The sequence below is a fragment of the Gopherus flavomarginatus genome, chromosome 1 (assembly GCF_025201925.1).
Source record: "Gopherus flavomarginatus isolate rGopFla2 chromosome 1, rGopFla2.mat.asm, whole genome shotgun sequence".
Lineage (NCBI taxonomy): Eukaryota > Metazoa > Chordata > Testudines > Testudinidae > Gopherus > Gopherus flavomarginatus.
In genome coordinates, this window is record NC_066617.1 from 32,109,760 (window position 1) to 32,131,596 (window position 21,837).

Sequence of the window (21,837 nt, forward strand, 5' to 3'; positions counted from 1 at the left end):
ACAGTTTATTAAAGCGCTGAGACGAGCAACGGGGCACATAGGTGGGGACCTTCTGAACCAATTTGCCAGACAAAACCAACCCGGGGAGTTCTGCAGGGCTCTCTAGCCGGCCCTCCCCAGCTCAGCTCACGATAATGCCATAGTGGCACTGCAGAATAAGCAGGGCCCTGGAATAAAAAGCCAGCTCGTTCCGCCCCACGGGGTGGCTTCTGCTGCTGAGGAAGAAACAAACGGTGGTGGCTATTCTCGGGAAAAGGCTCAGCGGGGACTGAAGCTCTCCAGCCCTGGGGCCGAGCCCGTGTGCGTGTGAGGGGGGAGAGCAGTGCGTGCTCCCCCCGCAGCGCCAGCCAGAGCCCGGCGGGGAGCCGCTCGGCTGGGGAGGGAGGAGTGGCCTGGTTACGCATTGCGGCTGGAGAGAACCTGAGGCGGCGGGGAGCGGAGCTGGCGGCGCCGCTGCTGTCAGTGCGGTGGGGGCGGGAGCGGGAACCGCTCGCTTCTCCGCCAGCCAGGGAGCGCTCGGGGGGCGCGGGACCCTCCCGGCGCGGCCGCGGTGCTACCTAGTCAGCCAGTCACTGCAATGGCTGGAGCGCGGAGGTGAGAGCGGCAGCCCCGCGCCCCGGCTCGGAGAGGCGGCGGAACGAGCCTGTGTTTACCCGCCCCCCCACCACACCATGTCGGCGGGGCAGGACGAGAGCTCGGTGCGGGTCGCCGTCAGGTACGGGCGAGGGGCCGCCGGGGTCGCTGCTCGGGGGCGGGCACAGGTGGGCTGGTACCTTCCGGCCTGGAGCGGTGCGAGCAGGTGGCTGCTGGTGTCCGGGGCAGCGTCAGCCCACCGCCCCGCGAGGCCTGGGGGCAGGCCGCTGCCTGTCAAAGCTGGGGGGAGCGGGGTCCCTCTTCTCTCCGCCCCGCCCCACCCCAGCCACTGGCCCCGCAGCGAGGTGTGAAACCGGCTTATTGCATTGGAGTGAATGGAGGTCTTGCTGAACCCCCCTGCCTAAGATGCATGGCAGGCCAGAGACATCTATGAAGGGAGTGAATACATGCTAAGCTTAGATTTCAAACATCCTGATTGTAAGCAGGGTTTCTATACAATAAAAGACCAAGTGTGTATTTTCTGTATGTGTGCAGTATCTTGAATTATGTTCCAGTGAATTCGTTGTTTGACACATGCAGGCACTGTTGTGAATATTCTCGACTGGATAAATTGCAGTCACAGTATCTGGGAGTAAAAGACAAGAGTTTCTACTCATGGAAAATTGCAGCATCACTGTACTGCATGAAAAATTAATGACGTATTTACAATAGAACAAGTGTATCAGTTTACTTAATCTTAGTTCTCTCTCTAATTGAGTGTTTCCCAGGAATGGTTGAAAATTATAAAAGAAAAAATAGTGTTTGTCTCACAAAACTTGAGACCATTTACTAATTCAATAAGATTTAAACATCTGCATACAAACCATGAATCTAATCCTGCAAATCCTTACTCATGAGTGGTTTCTACTAACATCATAACCTCTGGCTTCAATGATGCAATTTGTATCAGTAACGATTGCAGGATTGGACTCTAACATTCTAATGTTTTAGGATAGCAGAGGCCTCAATCCTGGAAAGACCTCTGCAAGTCTTGAAGTTTATGTACTGTGAACAGTCCCATTGACTTTAATGAGACTATTCAGTGCATAAAGTTAAGCATGTACAGAAGTGTTTACAGGACTGGAGCATAAATTATTTTAAAATGTCAGCTGGTTCACATGACTCAAATCTTTTATCAGAGATAAAAATTTGTCCGTAAAACTGGATTTTAGTGCTTTCCCATTTTAAGAGTTTTTGTTGCTTCACAAGATTCCATAGTAGTTAAATAAATTTTTCTTAAATTGTCTTAAGATCTCTTTATGTAGTCCTTGTTCAAGTGCTCTTGTTGTTTTGGACTATGCAAGCTGTCAGTTGGGTTTGAGTTACATGAAATAATTATACTGAATGATGAAATGAATTCTTCATTGTGTATTAAGCTGGAGCTGTAGCATAATGTACAGGACTTTAAAAACTCCATTTCCTTTACTGGATATTCAGAACCCAAATGTTCGTTCGTTTGTTCAAGGGTCAAATCGTAAGATGCAAAGGGTGGAGCCGAAGTATCCCAAGAGATGTAGAAGCAGCACTGTTACTGGGTGCTGATTTTACATCTATCTATCTACCTATCTCTGAGGGCCATTGGATGACAAATGCAGAGGCAAGCCCATTAACAATGAAATGTGATGGATGCTGTACAGTGTTTGTCAGACTTTATTGCACTGTGATCCCCTTCTGATAACCTAAATTACTACTGGATCCCAGAAAGGGGGATTTGGGGGAGGGTCCAAAGTAGAGGCTCAAGGGCTTTAACCGTGGGGGGTGGGGGGTGAGGTGGGGGGGAGAAGAGTGGCTGTAACCTGAGCTCCGCTATCCAGGGCTGAAGCTGAAGCCTGAGCCCCACTGCCCAGGGATGAAGCCCTTGGGTTTCATCCTTCATCCCTTGGTAGTAGGACTCAGGCTTCAGCTTCAGCCCCAGACCCTAGGAAGTCTAATACCAGCCCTGGCAACTCTGTTAAACTAGGGTCGTGACCCACTTTAGGGTCTTGACCCACAGTTGGAGAACTGCTGCATCAGTTTTAAAATCAGTTTCTCAGTTACAGTAGTGTTTTCTGTTAGGAGAAATTCTTCCTGTTAACTTGAGCAAATTGTCATTTATTGAAATGCTTTGCTTGGAAAACCCTGAAAAAAAGAGATTCCATTCTGTAATCAGGATGTTTCTATAAACAAAAGTAATTCAGAGGTGTAATCTTAAAAATAGGGTGTGTTGAAACAACTGCTTCACCTTTAAATGAAAATATTTCATATGTTATTTTGAGAAGGTATTTTTCTGGTGCAGGATAGCACATTTTTTATGTATATAATTATTGTAGCTAGGAGCTAAACAAAGTCTTTTGGTACCAAAGGATTTGTATTTGCAGACATTTGATAAATAGGATAGAAAAATAAACCTCTACCCCGATAGAACGTGACCCGATATAACACAAATTCAGATACAATGCGGTAAAGCAGCAGAGAGCCCTGGGCCTTTTAAATCACCGCCTGAGCCCTGCTGCCAGAGCTCCGGCGCTGATTTAAAGGGCCCGGGGCTCTGGTTGCTGTGGGGAGCCCTGGGCCCTTTAAATCCCTGCCTGAGCCCCAGTGGTAATTTAAAGGGACCAGGGCTCATCACAGCAGCTGGATAACCGGGCCCTTCACCGTCAGAGCTCTGGCGTACTGGACCAAAACCAATATAACGCGGTCTCACCTATAAGGTGGTGAGATTTTTTTGGCTCCTGAGGACTGCATTATATTGGGGTAGAGGTGTATATGGTGAGCAGGCTAGTAAAAGTGAATTAAAAAAGGCAGCTGAATTAAAGACATCTTTTGTGGCTCTGGGATAAATTTTAAATACTACACAGTATTCTTATAATCAGCAAACATCTTAGTCCTCCAAATCTCAGTGTAGTTTGATAATGAGGGATTACACCCATCATCCTTTCTACATACGTCCCTTGGAGGGTTAATTCTTCATGCACTAGATTTATCTCTCTGCTCTTAAGATTTCTAAGAGAAGCCATTCTGATCCAGGTTTTTTAGATGGACACAATATCAGTAACTACATACAGAACTTCATTTTAAGTTCTCTTTTCAGTATTTTGAAAGAAGAGTATTTCAGCTAATGACAGTACTTACTCAATTTTGCAGGGGCAGTGTGACTTCAGTGAGTTTCAGCTGACTTTGAGGATCTGCCTTGGTGCAGCAAATTGCAGAATTGGAGCCTTAATTAGTTTTATGAATGTTTCTGTGACTGCTTGCTGTGTCATAGTACCATATATATTTGTAAATGGGATGAGATAGCAAAGGTAAGGTCTTTAAAAGGCACATTTGCATAGAAGCTGGTGCAGAAAAGAACATGCCCATGTTTACGCTATACCAATGGTTCTCAAACTTTTGTACTGGTGACCCCTTTCATACAGCAAGGCTCTGAGTGTGATTTCCCCCCCCCCCCCCCAATAAATTAAAACATTTTTGTATATTTAATACCATTATAAATACTGGAGGAAAAGTGGGGGTTGAGGTGGATGCTGAGAGCTTGTGACCTCCCCTTGTAATAACCTCACACCCCGCTGTTTGAGAACTTTTTGGATGTAATATAAGAGAAAATGTTTACTAAACTGTTTTTCCACAACTAATAATGAAATAAAGTGAAGTATAACATGCTGTAGTATGACAGAAAATGATCTTTTCTTTCCAATTATCACTACCTTTAAACTATCCTCTTGCACAGTAATTGCTTCAGAGTTTTTTGCATAATTATTGGGTAGTGAATGATGTACCAGATATTCCAGTTTAGTGAAGCATGAGAGCTGCAAGTATTTTGGCAGATAATCCTATAACTAATGTTAAACTCTGCAATCCAGAAAAAAATCTTTCACTATTGTCAGCTTCCACTGAAAGAGGCTGATTTACAATTTTGATGATTATGTGCAACTTTCACAAAGAGCTTTACTTTTAGTCTGTGTTACCATGGCTGTGCTCAGTTGTCAGGCATGCTTGTTTTCAGTTAAAAATGATAAAGTCCCCTTAATAATCTAATTGTGACTATTTTTTAGTGTAAAAATTACCTTTTTGTGACTGTGGAACTGCTGAAGTGCATTTTTGAATGCCTTTCTCACATATGAAAATTAATCTGCTCTATCTTCTATGTGGAGTAAGCTATGAAATTCATAAAAATTTTTCATGGTGGAAGAAAGATTTGCCCAATATGGATTTCTCAAAGAAAGAGAGGCACTAAAATATATATTCCAAATTACCGAAAACAAGCATTGAAGACAAAATTTTACTTAATTTTTCTGTTTGGCCCGGAGTGCCATTGTTATCTAATCAAAGTGACATAACTAAATATTGTATGTCAATTACTAAACTGGGTACCTAGTTTCATTCAGTTTCAGGAATGCTGCTCAAGCCTAGCTTGATAAGAGTGAGCAAATAGATTATCTAAATAATTAATCTGCATATTTTGAACTGGTTCATTGGTGTACTGTTGATTAATACTGTTACCAAGTTAGTCATGTGTCTCTAACATCTTTTATAAAAATATTGGTTATTAACTTCTTAAAAATATATCTCCAACTTTCGTTTTACAACAAAGAGCTTTTCTACAGGGCTTTTCTTTTCTTTTGGAGGGAAGCATTTCATCCCAATATTTCTGTGCAGGGGAAACACTTCTAATGCTACTCCCTACCATTTTCTTTTCCTCCTGCCATTGTCTTTTCCCTTCAGTTCACATCCAAATTCTTTTCTCCCCACTAGATCTCATCACCTCAACTCCCCCTCCCTCTTTTTTCCCTCTTCCACCTGCCCCATCTAACTGTGTCCTAGTATCTGTGGGGTTTACTGGGAGTAATTTCCCCCCCACCTCCCCGATTCCCTGTGGAGCTGCTCTCAGCCTCTCTTCTGGCAACTGTGCTCAGAGCAGGAGAAGAGGGAGTTAATTCCCTTTGGATATGTCTAGACAGCAAAATATAATCCGGGACTCTATGACCTTGCATGGCGAGAGGGTCCTAGAGCTCAGGTTCCAGCCCGAGCTGGAAGTCTGCATAACAAGGAAACAACCCCACAGCCCACACCCAAGTTGGCTGGCACAGGTCAGCTGCGGGTTTCTCTTTGCTGTGTAGATATACCCTTTGTGGCCCAGGAGCATATTTCCATCGCTATCAGCAAGGGGGAAAGCAAGTCACTTCCACAAAGAGTAGCAAGCAGCACGTTGTCTGCCTGCAATCATCCTTGACATGGAAGGTAAGAAGAAACTAATAGAGGGGAGTGACCTAGTTAGATTGAGGGTTTGGGGGGTCAAAGAAGGGGAAGCTGCAATATGTCCGGCGAGAGATTACTAAGTCACGGACAAGAACTTTTGTGGTAGGAATGAAAAGAGAGGACAGGATTTGGTGAGAGTTTAGAGATGGGGTAGGGAGAACAGGAAAGAGATGAGGTTGCAGAGAGGACAGAGGAGGTGAAAACAGTGATGGGGAAAAGGAGGGATTTGTATGTCATATTGAATTTCTAAGAGGAGGCATCAAAGGGGTACTTGGCAGAAATAGGAGGTTGGGAATTGAATAGGTTTGGGAGCTATTGTAGAGATGATAGTTGAAACTATGAATACGATGAAGCCTCTTGGGAGGGAGAATGTAAACATGAAGAAGAGAGTGCTGGGAACAGCTATGGGGAAGGATGAAGACCCTCCCAAGGAAATGTGGAATAAGCAGTTGGAAAGGTTTGAAGAGAAGCAAGAAAGAATTGAACAAGCTTGAGCAGAAGAGTGTACTACTTTGAAGCTGGCATATAAATTGAGGAAGATTTGCAGAGGCAAAAGGTCCTTGAACTTGCCCAGGGGATGGTGATTAGTAACTCTTGTGACTTGAAACAAGAGTGAGAGATGGGAATTCTTGGTGAGTATCATCATTTTTGGTCTTTGACGATATCAATAGGGCCTTGGTCATTGGAGAAGTAGGTGAGAGAGAGCACTGAAGTTGAGAAGTGGCACTGAAGCTGCTGGAATCAAGTGTAGAGAATGGAGACTGCAGAGCGGATGGAAGAGGAAGTTTCTTTGGCTGCTGGGTTTTTCTTTGGCATTCAATAGAGTAGGAGGTGAGTGACCAGAAGCTGTATAGTGCATTCATTGGCGGACAGCAAATAGAGAGATGGATCAGAGGTAACTAAAGGGAGAGTTGAATGATAAGGGTGAGTGATCAGTGGATGGTGGTGAATAATATTAAAGAGCATTGTTTGGCAAAGATCAAGTTAGTAAGTACGAGTACTGGTCTGGAAGTAGCAACCAAACAATGAAGTTAAGGAGAGGAAATGAGGTCCTGAAGTCACATGTCTTTGTCATGTCATTGTGGAAGTTGCAGTCATGCAGAATAAATGTGGTAGGCATGGGAAGAATGTTAAGAGCCAGGCTTTGCAGTCCAAGGACAGTGAGGAGCTAGAGGGATAAGTGACAGAGATCAAAGGGAAGAGAGGAGAGAAGAGGAGAATGTGTATCCTTTGTGTTGTCTTTGATTTGTACTTTTATCGCCTGTGCCTGCAAATATGCCTTCTGTCACACCACTGCAACAGTGCACATGATTGCTACTACATCAGCTGTGGAGATAATCATTCATGCCTTCATCTCTTTTTTTCTCCTTAAGAAGTGCCCTCCCTTTGTCCCAGCTGTTCAGACTCCAGCAAGTGATCACTGCTTCCTGCCTTCTCATGATTCAGTTCGAAAAGTGCCTTACAGGGAGTTCAAGGGGACTCTAGTGTATGTTATCTGTCAGGAAAACTTAATGTTCACTGAAACATTGAACTTAAAATAGATTTATATCTGGAAATTTCTCCTCATAATACAGGAAGGAATATCTAAAGTATAGCAGTTTAGTAAAAACATATTATGGCCCCCTGCCCTCATTCTGATGTTCGAAAGGGGAGACAAGGTTAGACTTGTAGAAAGAGCATGCTGATCTTTAAGTCAGTCCAGGAGCAGAGACTTGCATAGATCATTCAGTTGGCTGCAGCATGAGTTCAGAGTACATTATTTAATTTTAGGAGCCAGTTAGAATGCAGTTATTGTTTATACAGTGGAACTGATTAATATCACAAACCTCATTATTGGGACTACTCCTCTCATGGCCCCACTGCTAACATGACTAACTGGTTCCATTGTGTCTTTCCTCATACTTGCTCCCAAGCCTTTTTTCTGTGCAGAATCCTGTGCCAGGCACTGCCATGCCCTCCACCTTTCATCCTTTGGGTCCCTCCTTAAAATAAACTTCTTTCAAAAGACCTGTAAGCCCTAGTTCTTGCCCCTCCCGAACAAATGTCAAATACATTGGCTGAAGAGGAGAAAGACAACAGAAGACACTCAAGTCATATTTGTGGCACGATGTGTTTGAAGCACTCTTGCTTGTTGCTGTTCTACTCCTGTCTTGCCCTATGCTTAAAATCAGTGAGCCCATTCATGGTAGTAAAGAGAAGCATGTATACAAAGGGTTGCAAGATGGTAGCCTTTCAGCTGTACATTGTAAATTTACATAATCTCTTCAGGGCAATGACCTTGACTTCATTCTTTGTCTGTACAGTGCTGTAGCATGGTCTCAGTTGATCTGCTGAGCCGCTGGGGGCGGTGGGGAGTTGCTGCCTCACTGAAAGGCCCTGGTCACACCTGTCTGTGGACGGGAAATAGAGGGAGGTGGGACATCACAGTTGCATGACACGGGAGCACTGGGCAAAGCCTATGGCGTGCCTCTCAGGCAGCAGATTGCTGGCCAGAGTCTGTGACGCACCCCCTCAGGCTGCAGATTGCTGGCCAGAGTCTGTGACGCACCCCCTCAGGCAGCAGTGCACCAGCTAGAGTCCTTAGCACTTTATCAGGCTTCTGCTACCCCAAGGCAGGGTGGCAGGGGTAGGGGAATGAAGGCCTACCCGACTCCACTGCGCTCCAGCCCAGGACCCTGACAGTGGTAGGGCATCCTGCCACTGAGTCAGTGGGGATCTGTCCACAACACGCTGACCAAACACTAACTCACCGCACTGTCCAGTTCTACCCCTGGGCTACTTCGTACCCAGCCTCTCCAGTGGGTCCCTCTGGTTCCTCCAACTTGTTGGGGTATTCAGCTGCCAGTAGCTCCAGCTAACCCTCGGTATCAGGCTCACTTGGGCTCAGGTTGCTGCCCGGCTCTTCCAATTCCTCAGGGTTCTCTGCAGCCGGCAGTTCTGGTAACCTGAGTCCCTCCTCTGGGTCAGGTTTTCCCTGGTCCAGGGCATCTTCTTATTCAGGAACACAGTCCACAGGGAGCAGCCTGTGTCTGTCTCCCTCCCTGATGCTCCCCTCACTGGGCTAAGGGCCCTGCCTTTTGTACTTCCTGTTCCACCCCTCCCCTTCTGGGGGATGGAATAATCTTGGCCTGACTCTGCCCACTCAGGCTGAGAAAGTGGCTCCTCACCCTCTGGTCTGGAGGGAGACCACACCAGCTCCCAACAAGCGCCAAGCATACGTGTACTGTGTAAAACTGTCCTGCAAGGAGATAAACAATAGAAATGAATGGTACTGACTGTCTTCAACCAGGAAGGATGTGTGACTTTCTCTTTATCTGATAATCTTTATTAAGCAGTGACATTCATATGTGGCAACAGCCCATAATTTCTTAGCAAAAATTGCACACTGGTTGCCAGCAATGAAATTCGGTAGTCTCAGTAAATATGCCCACAGTATGTACGTACTTCTAAAGACAGAAATATATCCACCAATATTAAACACCAATGTCAAGTATCACCAAGTACTACTTGGGGGAGGGGAGTGTATGTGTTTAAAAAAAAAAGAACCACCGTACAAGAAGAAAATATTAACGCATAATATTTTTCATTTTTTCTTTCCTGTAAGCTCTGCTGTGTCTCCTCGCTTTCAAGGGGCCGTATTTAATATTGAATTTTTGCATCCAAGAGCTTCTGCTATCATGAAAATATTTAAGCATAAAAAACCTCCCAAAACATTATAATAGACTCACCAACATATTTGCATTTTAGCAGAAAAAATGCACACCGCCATCTGCACCAAATTTAACAGTCATGTTTTACCCCATGAGAGTTGATCATCCATTACTTACATTGCTTGGGGCACGCGGAAGTCGATGGTTGTGCTTTGCTGTGAAATGAACGTGAACTCACTCTATGACTGAAGGACAGGAAACAATAGTTTGACTTTTCTCCTTTTATGACTTCCGCAGCTAAAGTTGGATCATATTTTTTTATCTGCATGCTCAGCATATGCTCAGCAGTGTCAGTTCCTTCATTTCTCTTGAAGTGTATTTTTAGGGTGAGATTTTATAGTTCCTAAGGAAGTTAGGGGAGTTGTGTAACCTTAGTGCCTTTGAATATCTCATCCTTCCTTAATACTCTTTATTTTTATTTTCTGAGGAATATTCACATTTTTATTTATTACTCCAAATACTGCCTTACTAGAATACTGTCCACTTCAGACTTTGTTTCTGAATTTTTGCTCACCACCTATACATTGTTGAATAGCTAAACAGTAACTTCTGTTAAGAATTTGTGAAGCAAGTGTATCTGCATTCCTTTCCCCCATAGCCTCACCTCCGTTGCTTTTAGGATATTTTATTGTGACTAGAATGGTGCTATTCACCGGTCAGCAGTGCTTCCTTGTGGCTCATCTGTGGAATTAGCTCTACCACCTAGTCTGATACCCCTTCCTGCAGTTCCTTTGTCCCTCAGTACTTGGTTGCTTCTCATGCACTAGAAGCAGCAGCACTGTCCTCTTCATATCTTAGCCCTCCAGCTAATGCTTTGTCTACACTATGCGTTTAAACCGATTTTTAGCAGCGTTAAACCGACTTAACGCTGTACCTGTTCACACAACGAGGCCCTTTATATCGATATAAAGGGCTCTTTAAATTGGTTTCTGTACTCCTTCCCGACAAGAGGAGTAGCGCTGAAATCAGTATTACCATATCGGATTAGGCTTAGTGTGGCCGCAAATCGACGGTATTGGCCTCTGGGCGGTATCCTACAGTGCACCATTGTGACTGCTCTGGACAGCAATCTGAACTCGGATGCAGTGGCCAAGTAAACAGGAAAAGCCCTCGAAATTTTGATTCTTCATTTCCTGTTTGCCCAGCGTGGAGCTCTGATCAGCACGGGTGGCAATGCAGTCCCAAATCCAAAAAGAGCTCCAGCATGGACCGTACAGGAGATACTGGATCTGATTGCTGTATGGGGAGACAAATCTGTTCTATCAAAGCTCTGTTACAGAAGACGAAATGCCAAAGCATTTGAAAAAAAAAACCTACAGGCTACACAGTGCTGCGTGACAAGCGTAACGGGAAGCCAGAGGCTCAAATGGCCGCTCATGGAGAGAGGGAGAGGGTACTGAGGACACCAGCTATCCCACAGTCCCCAGCAGTCTCCGAAAAGTATTTGCATTTTTGGCTGAGCTCCCAGTGCCTGTAGGTTCAAACACATTGTCCTGCGTGGTTCAGGGAATAGCTCGTCAATTTACTCCCCCCCCCACGTGAAAGAAAAGGGAAAGAAATCGTTTCTTGACTTCTTTCAATGTCACCCTATGTCTACTGAATGCTGCTGGTAGACGCGATGCTGCAGCAGTGAAGAGCAGTATCCACTCCTCTCCCCTGCCCTGTGGCAGACGGTGCAGTAGGACTGGTAGCCGTCCTTGTTATCAACCCGTGAGTGCTCCTGGCTGGCTTCAGGTGAGGCTGGCCGTGGGCGCCTGGGTGAAAAAGGAATGATTCTCGGTCATTCCCAGTAGATGGTACAGAACGGCTGGTAACCGTCCTCATCATAGCAACTGGGGGCTGAGCTCCATCGGCCCCCTCCCTTTCCTGTGTAAAGAAAAGATTCTGTACTGCCTGGACTATCACAGCAGCGGCATGCTGGGCTCCTCTTCCCCGCACTGCATAATGTCCTGCCTGGACTGTCATAGCACCGGGAGGCTGCCTCCCCCTCATTTTATCTCACTAACAAGTCACTGTGTCTTATTCCTGCATTCTTTATAACTTCATGACACAAATGGGGGGGATACTGCCACGGTAGCCCAGGAAGGTTGGGGGAGGAGGGAAGCAACGGGTGGGGTTGTTGCAGGGACACCCCCCCGTGAATGGCATGTAGCTCATCATTTCTGTGGGATCTGACACGGAGCAGCTGTGCTCCCTGATACACTGGTTCTCTAGTACACTTGCCCCATATTCTAGTCAGGACTGACTCTATTTTTAGAAACCATAAAGGAAGGATAGACTCGGGGAGTCATTCCCAGTTTTGCCTTTGCGCCCCCGGCCGATCTCAGCCAGGGGCACCCATGATAGCAGCAGACAGTACAGAAGGACAGATAAATGTCATCTCATTGCCAAATTACAGTGGCAGCAGACGGTACAGAACGACTGGTAACCGTCTCTGCTATCATGCAAAAGCAAATGAGTGCTGCTGTGTAGCACTGGAGTATCGCCTCTGTCCGCGGCATCCAGTATGCATACGGTGACTGTATTTAAAAAAAAAAAAAAAAAAAAAAGCTGAACGGGCTCCATGGTTGCCGTGCTTTGGAGTCTGCCAGGGAAAAAGGGCGCGAAATGATTGTCTGCTGTTGCTTTCCCGGAGGAAGCAACGACTGACGACATTTACCCAGAACCACCCGCGACAATGATTTTTGCCCCATCAGCTGCTGGACTCTCAACCCAGAATTCTAAGGGGTGGGGGAGACTGCGGAAACTATGGGATAGCTATGGAATAGCTACCCACAGTGCAACGCTCCGGAAATCGACCCTAGCCTCGGACCATGGACGCACACTGCTGAATTAATGTGCTTAGTGTGTCCGCGTGCACTCGACTTTATACAATCTGTTTTATAAAACCAGTTTATGTAAAATCGGAATAATCCCGTAGTATAGACATAGTCTAAGTCACATTGAAGTTCTCTCCCCTTCTGGGATATTGGAAGGACTTTGAGGCAAACTATCCCAGCTAATCCATTCCCTGTTGCCTGGTCTGTCCCCTAGTGGCTGGTAGGGGAACCCCAGCCCGCTTGCTACACCAGTACAGGTCTGTCTTATCTTACACTGGGGTTAAGTTCTTCAGTCAGCACGGAAAGCGAAAATCGCGTATAGTCAAAATTACATTGAGTGTAATGACGGGCGGAATTGCCCGCACTACAGAAACAGTATTTAAATTGTTATTTTTCTCTTTGTTTTGTTTTGTTTTTGCCAACCACGTAAAGCTGAAATCGTGCATGTTAAATACGCCTAAGATGCGACAGATCTGTATCCAGTCCAGGGAACCTCAACCCAACAGTTCTGGGCTTTACTCTTCCAGTCCTCACTGCCCCTCCTCTGGATTGTTTCCTATGCTCCCCTTACACCTTCTTCCATGTATTAGGGAGTGCAGGTTTCCTCTCCCAGCTTGACAGCTTCCTGTCTTCACCCACGAAAGCTCATGCTCCAAAACGTCTGTTAGTCTATAAGGTGCCACAGGATTCTTTGCTGCTTTTCCTGTCTTTATAGATCCTGCTCCTCCTCCCCCCAGCTCGACTTCATTTGCAATTAGGACCTAGCACTCCCTTGGTTTCCTCCAGTGGCAGCCTAAGGTTAAATGACCTAATTTCCCCTTCAGGCTTTGTGTGGGGTGGACACCCCACCACATTTAAGTGTAGCAGTTGCTGTACATTCAGAGATGTTCACTGGTGTTCTAGCTTTTATGTCAGGCTGCCCCAGTAGTAAATAGACATGTCAGGGAAAGGTGAGCTCCTGTGGGTGCACTTTCATCAACTGCTGAAAAGGTTTAGTCTATCTGTGCTGGCAGGGCTCTTACAGCAATGAATTCTTTCTTCGGTAGTACAGCACCTTTCTAAAATAGTTGGCAACACCAGTGTATAACTGACTAAGCAAAATAAGAGACTTTCTCTGAATGGGACAACAAATAAGTTTGGCTAAAAAACAAATGCAAATAATACTTAAAGCAATAAACCCAGAACAGCAGTAACAACAGTATGACTTCTACCATTCTTCTTTTGTGCCCTTCTCCTTTGCCATTCATCCAAAGTTCTGTTTTTATTCTTGGCTGACTAAAACTTTTCTAAATGTGGTGTTTTTTGATAAAAGCTGTCAGGGATTCATAGGGCCCAATCTACTTCTCGTTGCACCAATGAAATCCTACTGAAATCACTGCACTTGCCCCAGCATGACTGAAGGCAGAAGTGGGGCCTGAGCTTTCAAGCGTGTTGTTATGGTGATGGCATTAAACAAGAGAACACTGTAAATGGAGGACCCTTGAGGGGTATTTCACATATGAAGTAATTTGGTAATGAGCAGGGAAGAACTTTTTGAACAGTTTCCTAAAGGAGGCTTGTGTGTTAGCCTGGGGATTTTTTAAAGGGCATACAATATTTTCCAGAATTTTGTTTTTTAAAAAGTTGTGTAATTATTAATGCTATTTAAAATTTTGCATCTAAAATGTTTCCCTACTGAAGGTCAAAGGCTGCCCATGCATGCAGTCTGAGGCCATAAATGCTGCCAAGCTGCTTCAGTTCTGCTATGGGGGTGATGGGAACAGGTGTAGTCCATGGAAAGGCCACTGTGCTATGCAAATCCCTCTGTACTGCAGAGCTTGCTCTGTGATGCCTCTGCTGAAGCATGATTAGGGCTGGTAGTAAAGATTCAGGCCATGTCTACACTAAAGGGAAAAGTCAATCTAAGCTGCGCAATTTGAGTTACGTGAATAGTGTAACTCAAGTCGAGGTAGCTTAGATCTACTTACCGCGGGGTCCACACTATGCAACATCAACAGGAGATGTCCTCCCGTCAACTCCCTTTACTCTTCTCGATTAGGTGGAGTACAGGAGTCGATGGGAGAGCAATTAATGGCTGATGCATTGATTGCCGCAGTGCTGATCCTCCGATAAGTGTAGATAAGCCCTCGGAGAGCAGTGCAAGGATACAGCCTGTGGTTGCTGCTCCATGTGGATGTAAACACCCTCCAATAAAGTGATGTTTCGTCTAGGAAAATAAGTCATGTTCTCCCCCTTGGATTGATCACAACCAGCTAACACATTTTAGCTGACACAGTTTTAAACAGGACTTTGCACTGGGTTTAGACAGGGCATGTCACTTTTATAAATATGTTATTTGGGGTCATGGTCAGACTCCGGGGGGAGCCTAAGGTTAATCATGACCAGCTGATATGTTTTAAAACACCTGTTTTCCTAGTCCAGACATAGCTGTTGGAGAAGGTAAACTGAGAATGTGATTGATTATAGCATACGAGCTTGAGTTTTGGAAGTGGAGAAGTTATACAGCCATTTCACAGCACACAGCTGGATTGAGGTGAAAGATTTTCCTCCAATTCCTTTTGGACAATTTGTGGATGGAAGGGAAGAGAGAGGAGTTGCTGTATTTGGCCCCAAAATATTTTTTTACTGTTATGTACACATTCATTTGTTGAATTTCTGGGCTGTTGGAATGATTATAGTTATGATTTATTTGTCTTAAGAAAACAAAGCATTTATGCATTTTCTGTCATGATTTTTTTTTTAAAAGGAAAAGCCTGCAAGAACTGCATTGATTTCACAAACAGATTTTAAAGTAAAATATCTGACAAACTTTGGGCCTGCCAACCTTGACTGTGTTACATTAAGCATCCTTTCCTTAGTTGTCCAAACTCATTGAACAATGATAAATGTCTTGTGTGTCTCTCATCTGCAGGTCCAAGTGACACAACAGAGTAAGATGATAGCACTTCATGGTTCTTAAATGTTAGGAAACTCAATCTATGAGGTTGAATTTCTTCTACTATACCATAGGAAATATAATTTTGGAAAATACTTCTCTTCCCCCCCCCCCATCCCCATTGTTTAACAAAATGGTCCTTTCAGTCTAACCGTGGTAATTTTTGAAAAATGTGTTTTATTCACATATTAAAGTAAACGGGCTTTGCTGCTGCTCAGACAGTGTTTTTAAATAAAATATTCCATAATACCCTAGAATTCTTACTATGATAGCCTAACATATTTCAGCAGAAGGAACTGTGTGCAGTTTCAAAATATTAACGGAATAGTGTGTTACATTTGGAGCATTATCCAAGTTCTGATACAATACCATACATAATATTGATACAGACAATCTTCTAGTCCAGCTGTAGTAATGGGAATATATATTATTCTTATGGGGCTATCATTTGAAAACAATCATTCAAATCCAATACAGTCAGGTGTTCTAGTGAAAATTAAAAAAATTATTAAAAAGAGCTCATATGCTGTTTAAAGTTAACCTTTGGAATGGTCTGCCATAGGATTGTATTGAGGTATTTAATTTATTATTAAACAATGTCTATAAAGAGTTATATACATGAGTATAATTGGTTGAAAAAAATGGATCCATTTTTATTAAAAAGAATAGCGACTGTTATTGGTGGGATAAAATTAATAAACCCACCAGTCCTTGGGTTTCAGGTCATATGCTAAGCACACGCAGGCTCAGGAATAAATTTCCCCTATTACATAACCTTTTGGTATATACTTTAAGAGGTAGAGGAATTGGGACAAGCCCCTTTTTGTGAAGCATTGGATTTTGTCCAGTGGGTTGTCTGACTTTCTGAACCATTGGTCTGTTCTGGTATGGCAATTCTTATGTTTCTGTTCTTGAGGGTGAAGGAAGGTGAAGTGGAAAAGTGTAGTAACATACTTTACTAGCTTCATTTCTTTAAAAAAGGAAGTATAAACATTGTGAATAAATCTCATTACCTTTGTTGTAACCCAGTAGTTCTCAACCTTCCCTATGGTGGGACCCATTTCCATTTAGCAATAAGAAAGAGCAGTGTGATTGCTTCTCTTGAGACCTCTTTGCGACACCCTCAGCGGTTGTGACCACCTCTGAAGCTGAGAACATCTATTTTAGAACTTCGTAACAGGCTGTCTGCAGATTCAAACAGGCATCACTGGATCAATTTATACTCAGTTCACTTATTTTTGGTTATTCCTACAACCATAAGGGCTAGAAACGTAATATTTTTTTTAAAAGAAGAGGTAAGAAAGTGAGAGAAGGGTGAAGGTAGTTACACGTCCCTAGCTAAGGGCTCCTGTTGCAACCCTTGTCCTCTGCCTATTCTTCTCCTAACCCCTTTTCCACGTATCCTGGTTCATTGTAATTTCTTGCTTTGTTGTCGCTGGATTACACTGTAAACTCCTATGGGAAAAGACTTGGCTGCAGAGTGCCAGAAACACCTATGGCACAGTATAAATAATAAATAATACACAATCAAAAGAAAAAAACCAATTATGCTAAAAACCTCTGATAATTAGTTGTTGGCTCCTAAGAAAATGTGTGCCCTGTGGTAATTTCTATCTGTTTAAAAATTACTTATGGTAGTAGACATAAATAAGGCTTTCTGGTTTGTATGTGTGTTTGAGCAATAGCTTGGCTTCTGTGCCCAAATCATGCCTCTCTGTGGTGCACAGGAAAAAAAACCAGTCTGATATTTTCATGATGAGCCGCAGTTCTCAACTGTGCATTGCTTCAGTTTTCATGGAATTTCAAACTCTTAATTGTCTTATTGTGTTTTATTTTAATTATATTTGAAAGCATTGGTTCTAGGCCCTGATTCTGCAATGTGGTGTATGTGGATAGCCCATTGTGTCAGTTTGCTTCTAAGGAGGCTTTGTCCATGCACCTCACGTTGCAAGATTTGGGCCTTTATTGACAACATCTAAGCATCACTGAAATATTCTTTTTCAAGTAAATTTTAATCATTGTGACAGTAAATAATGAAACAAAGTTCTTGATTCATTGAATTTTTACATTCTGAAGAGGTTTTTTTAATGAACAAAATACCTGAAGCATTTGGAAGTTTAGAAAATCTCTTCAAGAAAATAAACAAAATATTTAATATCTTCTGGAGGGGGTAGGAAGGAAGATATCTGTTAATATATGTATGTTTTAGACATGAGAAAAGGAGGAAAGATTTGCATTAAACCATCTGTGGGGAAAAAAAGTGGGTCACAGAGCAAGTCACCTGTCTAATCCATGCTGTATAGGTGCATTTCTGTCTGATTTAATCAGTCAACCCATTACTCATGAACAATTGAATTGCCATTTTGACCTTCGTTAGCTGTACTATGAATTCAGCAGAAGTGGATTGGTATTCAGTGAGCTCTAAAAATTACAGCTGAGTTAGGACTAAACTAGCATTGACAGGTAAATTGTTGGTGTTCAATTATGCTGGTATTTAAATATGCTTTTTCTTAAATTGGTCCGAAAGGTTTTAGATTCGTGTTGGGTTGGAAGTGACCTACATTAACTTGTCATCTGTTCACTCCCTATATTAGCTCTGAGTTTCAAATTGTAACCATAAATACAATTTATCATTAGTGAACGGCTGGGCTTTTCACTGTTCTTTAAATGTTGACAAGTTAAGCTTCATTCAGACCAACAGGGGAAGGAAACTCCTGAGTCCTGGGCTTCAGTCTTTGCTGTACATTTTCAATCTTAGAGACTGAAAGTGATAATATTATTGATCTGAGCTGTTGTGGTTGCTGAATGGTCAAAGAAGTAGCTGGTAGCTTGGATTTGATAAATCAGTATCGATCAATGTCTTGGATGGCGCAAGTTGTGGGCTTGATGCAGAAATTACTGAGGGAAGTCTTATGGCCTGTTTTGTGCAGGAAGTCACAGCAGGTGATCATAATGGTCCCTCTGGGCCTTAAAATACACGAATCTAGATGCTTTGAGCAACCAGACAGCATCACTTATCCCTTGTCAGAATTGAGCTCTTATGTTGGCTAGACTGTGAAATGCTGTCTAGGTTTGATGAAAATGGAGAATTGGCACTTATGTAGCAGTTCACATTTCAAAGTCAAGTTTAAACATTATTCAGAATAGTAAGGTGCACAGATTTGCCAACGAGTCTTCAGTCTGCTTATAGCTTAGGAGTTTTGTTCCATCTTCACTGTGATAAGAAGGATGGATAAACCTCCCTGATGCAGAGCTATGAGATCTTTGAATTTAAATGAGTCAAGGTCTGGAAAACCTGCCTTTCAGTGAGAGACTTATAGAGCTCATTCTATGTGGTCTATCAAAGAGCAGGTTATGAGGTGACAGAGGACTCTAGCAGATAAAGGCGTAACAAGATCCAGTAGTTGGAAGTTAAAGCTAGATAAGATGCTTATAGACCAGACAGGACAATTAAGGCCTTACGAAGAAAAGGCACTGCATCAACTTCCTAGAGCTGCAAGCTATCTGGAATTACCTAAAAGCCCTGACACCTTCAATATCTAACAGAAACATTGTAATTATAGCAAATCTTTAGTTTGTCATGACGTTTCTGAACAAACAAGGGGGAAACGGGACACTCTGTTATCAAAATGAAATTTACATCCTATTGAAATGGGCAGCCCTCCATCTGTGCAATGTACATCAAAGGGAAAGGCAAAGTGACCTTGGATGGCTAAGCAGACAGAGAAGATTGGATAGAATAGGGCCTATATCCAGAGATGAAGGTTGGCAAGATAGCACTGGAACTCATGCATTCTTGTCTTTAGAATGTGGCAGAGTTAAATATGGTTGTTAGGTCATTGAAAAACACAACACTGCCTAGAATTCTGATGTCCAGACTTCCTGCTTGCTGGCTGTGACAGGTTGCGTCACAGAAACCCCCTTTCGACTGGCACTTGATATGGTGGGACTACCTCTGAGCCTGTTTTCCCTGGCAGATTGGGACTTCAGTTCCTTGCCTGGTTGTGCCAGACACGCTAGCCTGCTACAAACGTAGACCCAGGTCTGAACCATGTCCACCAAAAGCTGCAGGCTTAACTGAAAACAGCTTAAGAAGTGCTCCTGTCTCCAACACCCAGATACCCAGTTCCCAATGGGATACAAATCCCAAATAAATTGGTTTTACTCTGTATAAAACTTATACAGGGTAAACTCGTAAATTGTTTGCCCTCTATAACACTGATAGAGATGCACTGCAGTTTGCTCCCCAGGAATTAATACTTGCTCTGGGTTAATTAATAAGTAAAAAGTGATTTTATTAAATATAAAAAGTAGGATTTATGTGGTTCCAAGTAATAAAACAGAATAAAGCAAATTACCAAGCAAATAAAATAACACACAGAAGTCTAAGCCTAATACAGTAAGAAACTAAATACAGGTAAATCTCACCCTCAGAGATGTTCCAATAAGCTTCTTTTACAGACTAGACTTCCTCCTAGTCTGGGTCCAGCAATCACTCACACCTCTGTAGTTACTGTCCTTTGTGCCAGTTTCTTTCAGGTGTCTCTTTGGGGTGGAGAGGCTATCTCTTGAGCCAGCTGAAGACAAAATGGAGGTGTTTCCAGAGGATTATATAGTCTCTCTCTTGTGGGTGGAAACCGCTCTCTCCCTCTGTGTAGAATCACAGCTACAAGATGGAGTTTCGGAGTCACATGGGCAAGTCACATGTCCATGCATGACTCAGTTCTCTACAGGCCAATGCCATTGCCCACATGTTAGCTGAACTTTCCCAGGAAAGCTCAGATGTGGATTGGTGTCTTTCACTGTTCATTGTTAGTTTTGAATAACCCCTTCACACTATGTTGACCAAATATGTCTTATGTTCTTCTTACAGCAAACACATTAAATACAAGCATAGAGCTAACACTCATAACTTCAGATAAAATGATACATGCATACAAATAGGATGAATACATTCAGTAGAATATAACCATTGCAAAGATATGTTAACATGGCATATGTAGCTTAAAACATATTCCAGTTATGTCATATTTACATTCATAAACATATTTCTATAAAGCATTATGGGGTGCAATGTCACAGTGGCATCATAAGTATCAGAATGTTAGCACTGAATAAGAACTGACCTATCCTACACATACAGTGCATGAAATATTGGTATTGGGTTTGTTTTGTTTTAAACCTTACAAAAAACTATACTTGCTCTGCCTCGCTATGTTGACTTGAAGGGTGTTTCATGATAGATGTGATATTGCTGCTAAAGAGACATTTGGAAAACTCCCCCCTCCCCCGACTCTATTGCCACAGTATTTGCTAATCACCTTTTGCCTACATTTTTCCTTTTGCTTTTTAAGTTAATGTATTCTTTTGTCCAAAGCTGACTAATGAGAATGCTTGGTCCCAATCCTCTTTTGTAAAGTCCCTTGTGCATTTATATACTGTTCTGCCCCCCCCAACCATCATGTCTTCAGAATAAACCTGACTACTTTTCTTTTTGTCTTTTATGACTTAAATGTCAAATGTATGTCTCTCAACTCTCCTTTTTCACTAATACAGTAGTACAACAAACTTGCAAACTCCTAAAGCATTTTGAATGGAGGTGTCAACCCCTATGGAAATCTTAGACATAGTCTGCAGATCCCCAGGGGTATGCGGACTACAGGTTGAAAACCACTGATCTATAGGGTAGGTGCTTTTAATGTATATATTATTAATTGAATTTAAATATAATTGAATTTGAATGTAAACACTTAACAACATACAGATGCTAATATATTTTAATTTGAAGAAATATTTTTGTGTATCTATTTTTAAATTGTTTTTTCTTAAGTCACTTTTATTGCTTTTCCTCTGTAGTTTGAAAATTTTAGTACAGGCATCCTATCCAGCTTTGCTAATTAATGAAGACCTGGCCATGACATGTTTGATATTTCAGCATTGGACTGCCTCCAACCACTGAGTGCCAAATGCTTCAGACTGTAAGGTGTGTTATTCTGATGGCAAGAAATCCACCAAAATCATTTTTGATACGATCCAAGTCAAATTAGAACCCAGTGGTCCGGAGATTAATGGATTAACCTCAGTGCACTGCACAGTCCTTCTGCGTTAGTTTATCTGGTATGTAGTATTGTTTAGGGTAGAATTTAGAGGTTTAGGGCCTCCTTATGTTTCAGTGGTGGAATCCTCATTGATGGAGATTTTTAAAACTAGACTGCATAAACACTAGAAGAGAAACCATTGGGATTAATCATGCATTGACTAAGGGATGGGCTAAGCAGTCGCATACTAGAACATAAAAACAGCCATACTGGGTCATAATAGGGTCCCTCTAGCCCAATATCCTGTCTTCCGGTAGTGGCCAATGCCAGGTGCCCCAGAGGGAATTAATAGAACAAGTAATCATCAAATAATCAAACCCCTGTCGCCCATTCCCAGCTTCTGGCAAACAAAGGGCTAGGGACACCATCCCTGCCCATCCTGTCTAACAGCCATTGATGGACATATC

At 43.0% G+C, this 21,837-nt stretch overlaps 1 protein-coding gene across 10 annotated transcripts in view; it reads left to right on the forward strand.

Annotated features, from left to right (window-relative positions):
* The first annotated feature begins 455 nt into the window (after nt 1–455).
* KIF21A (kinesin family member 21A) overlaps nt 456–21,837 on the forward strand; it is a 151,797-nt gene continuing 130,415 nt past the window's right edge. For 6 of the 10 annotated variants that reach the window (XM_050936020.1, XM_050936024.1, XM_050936027.1 and 3 more), the window contains exon 1: nt 456–715. Coding sequence is in view for 1 of the 10 variants with exons in the window: in XM_050936022.1 (XP_050791979.1) it covers nt 672–715 (44 nt within the window). In the remaining 9 variants the exon portion in view is untranslated. The remainder of the gene's footprint in view (nt 716–21,837) is intronic. The other 4 variants (XM_050936023.1, XM_050936031.1, XM_050936025.1 and 1 more) reach the window with 1 other exon arrangement.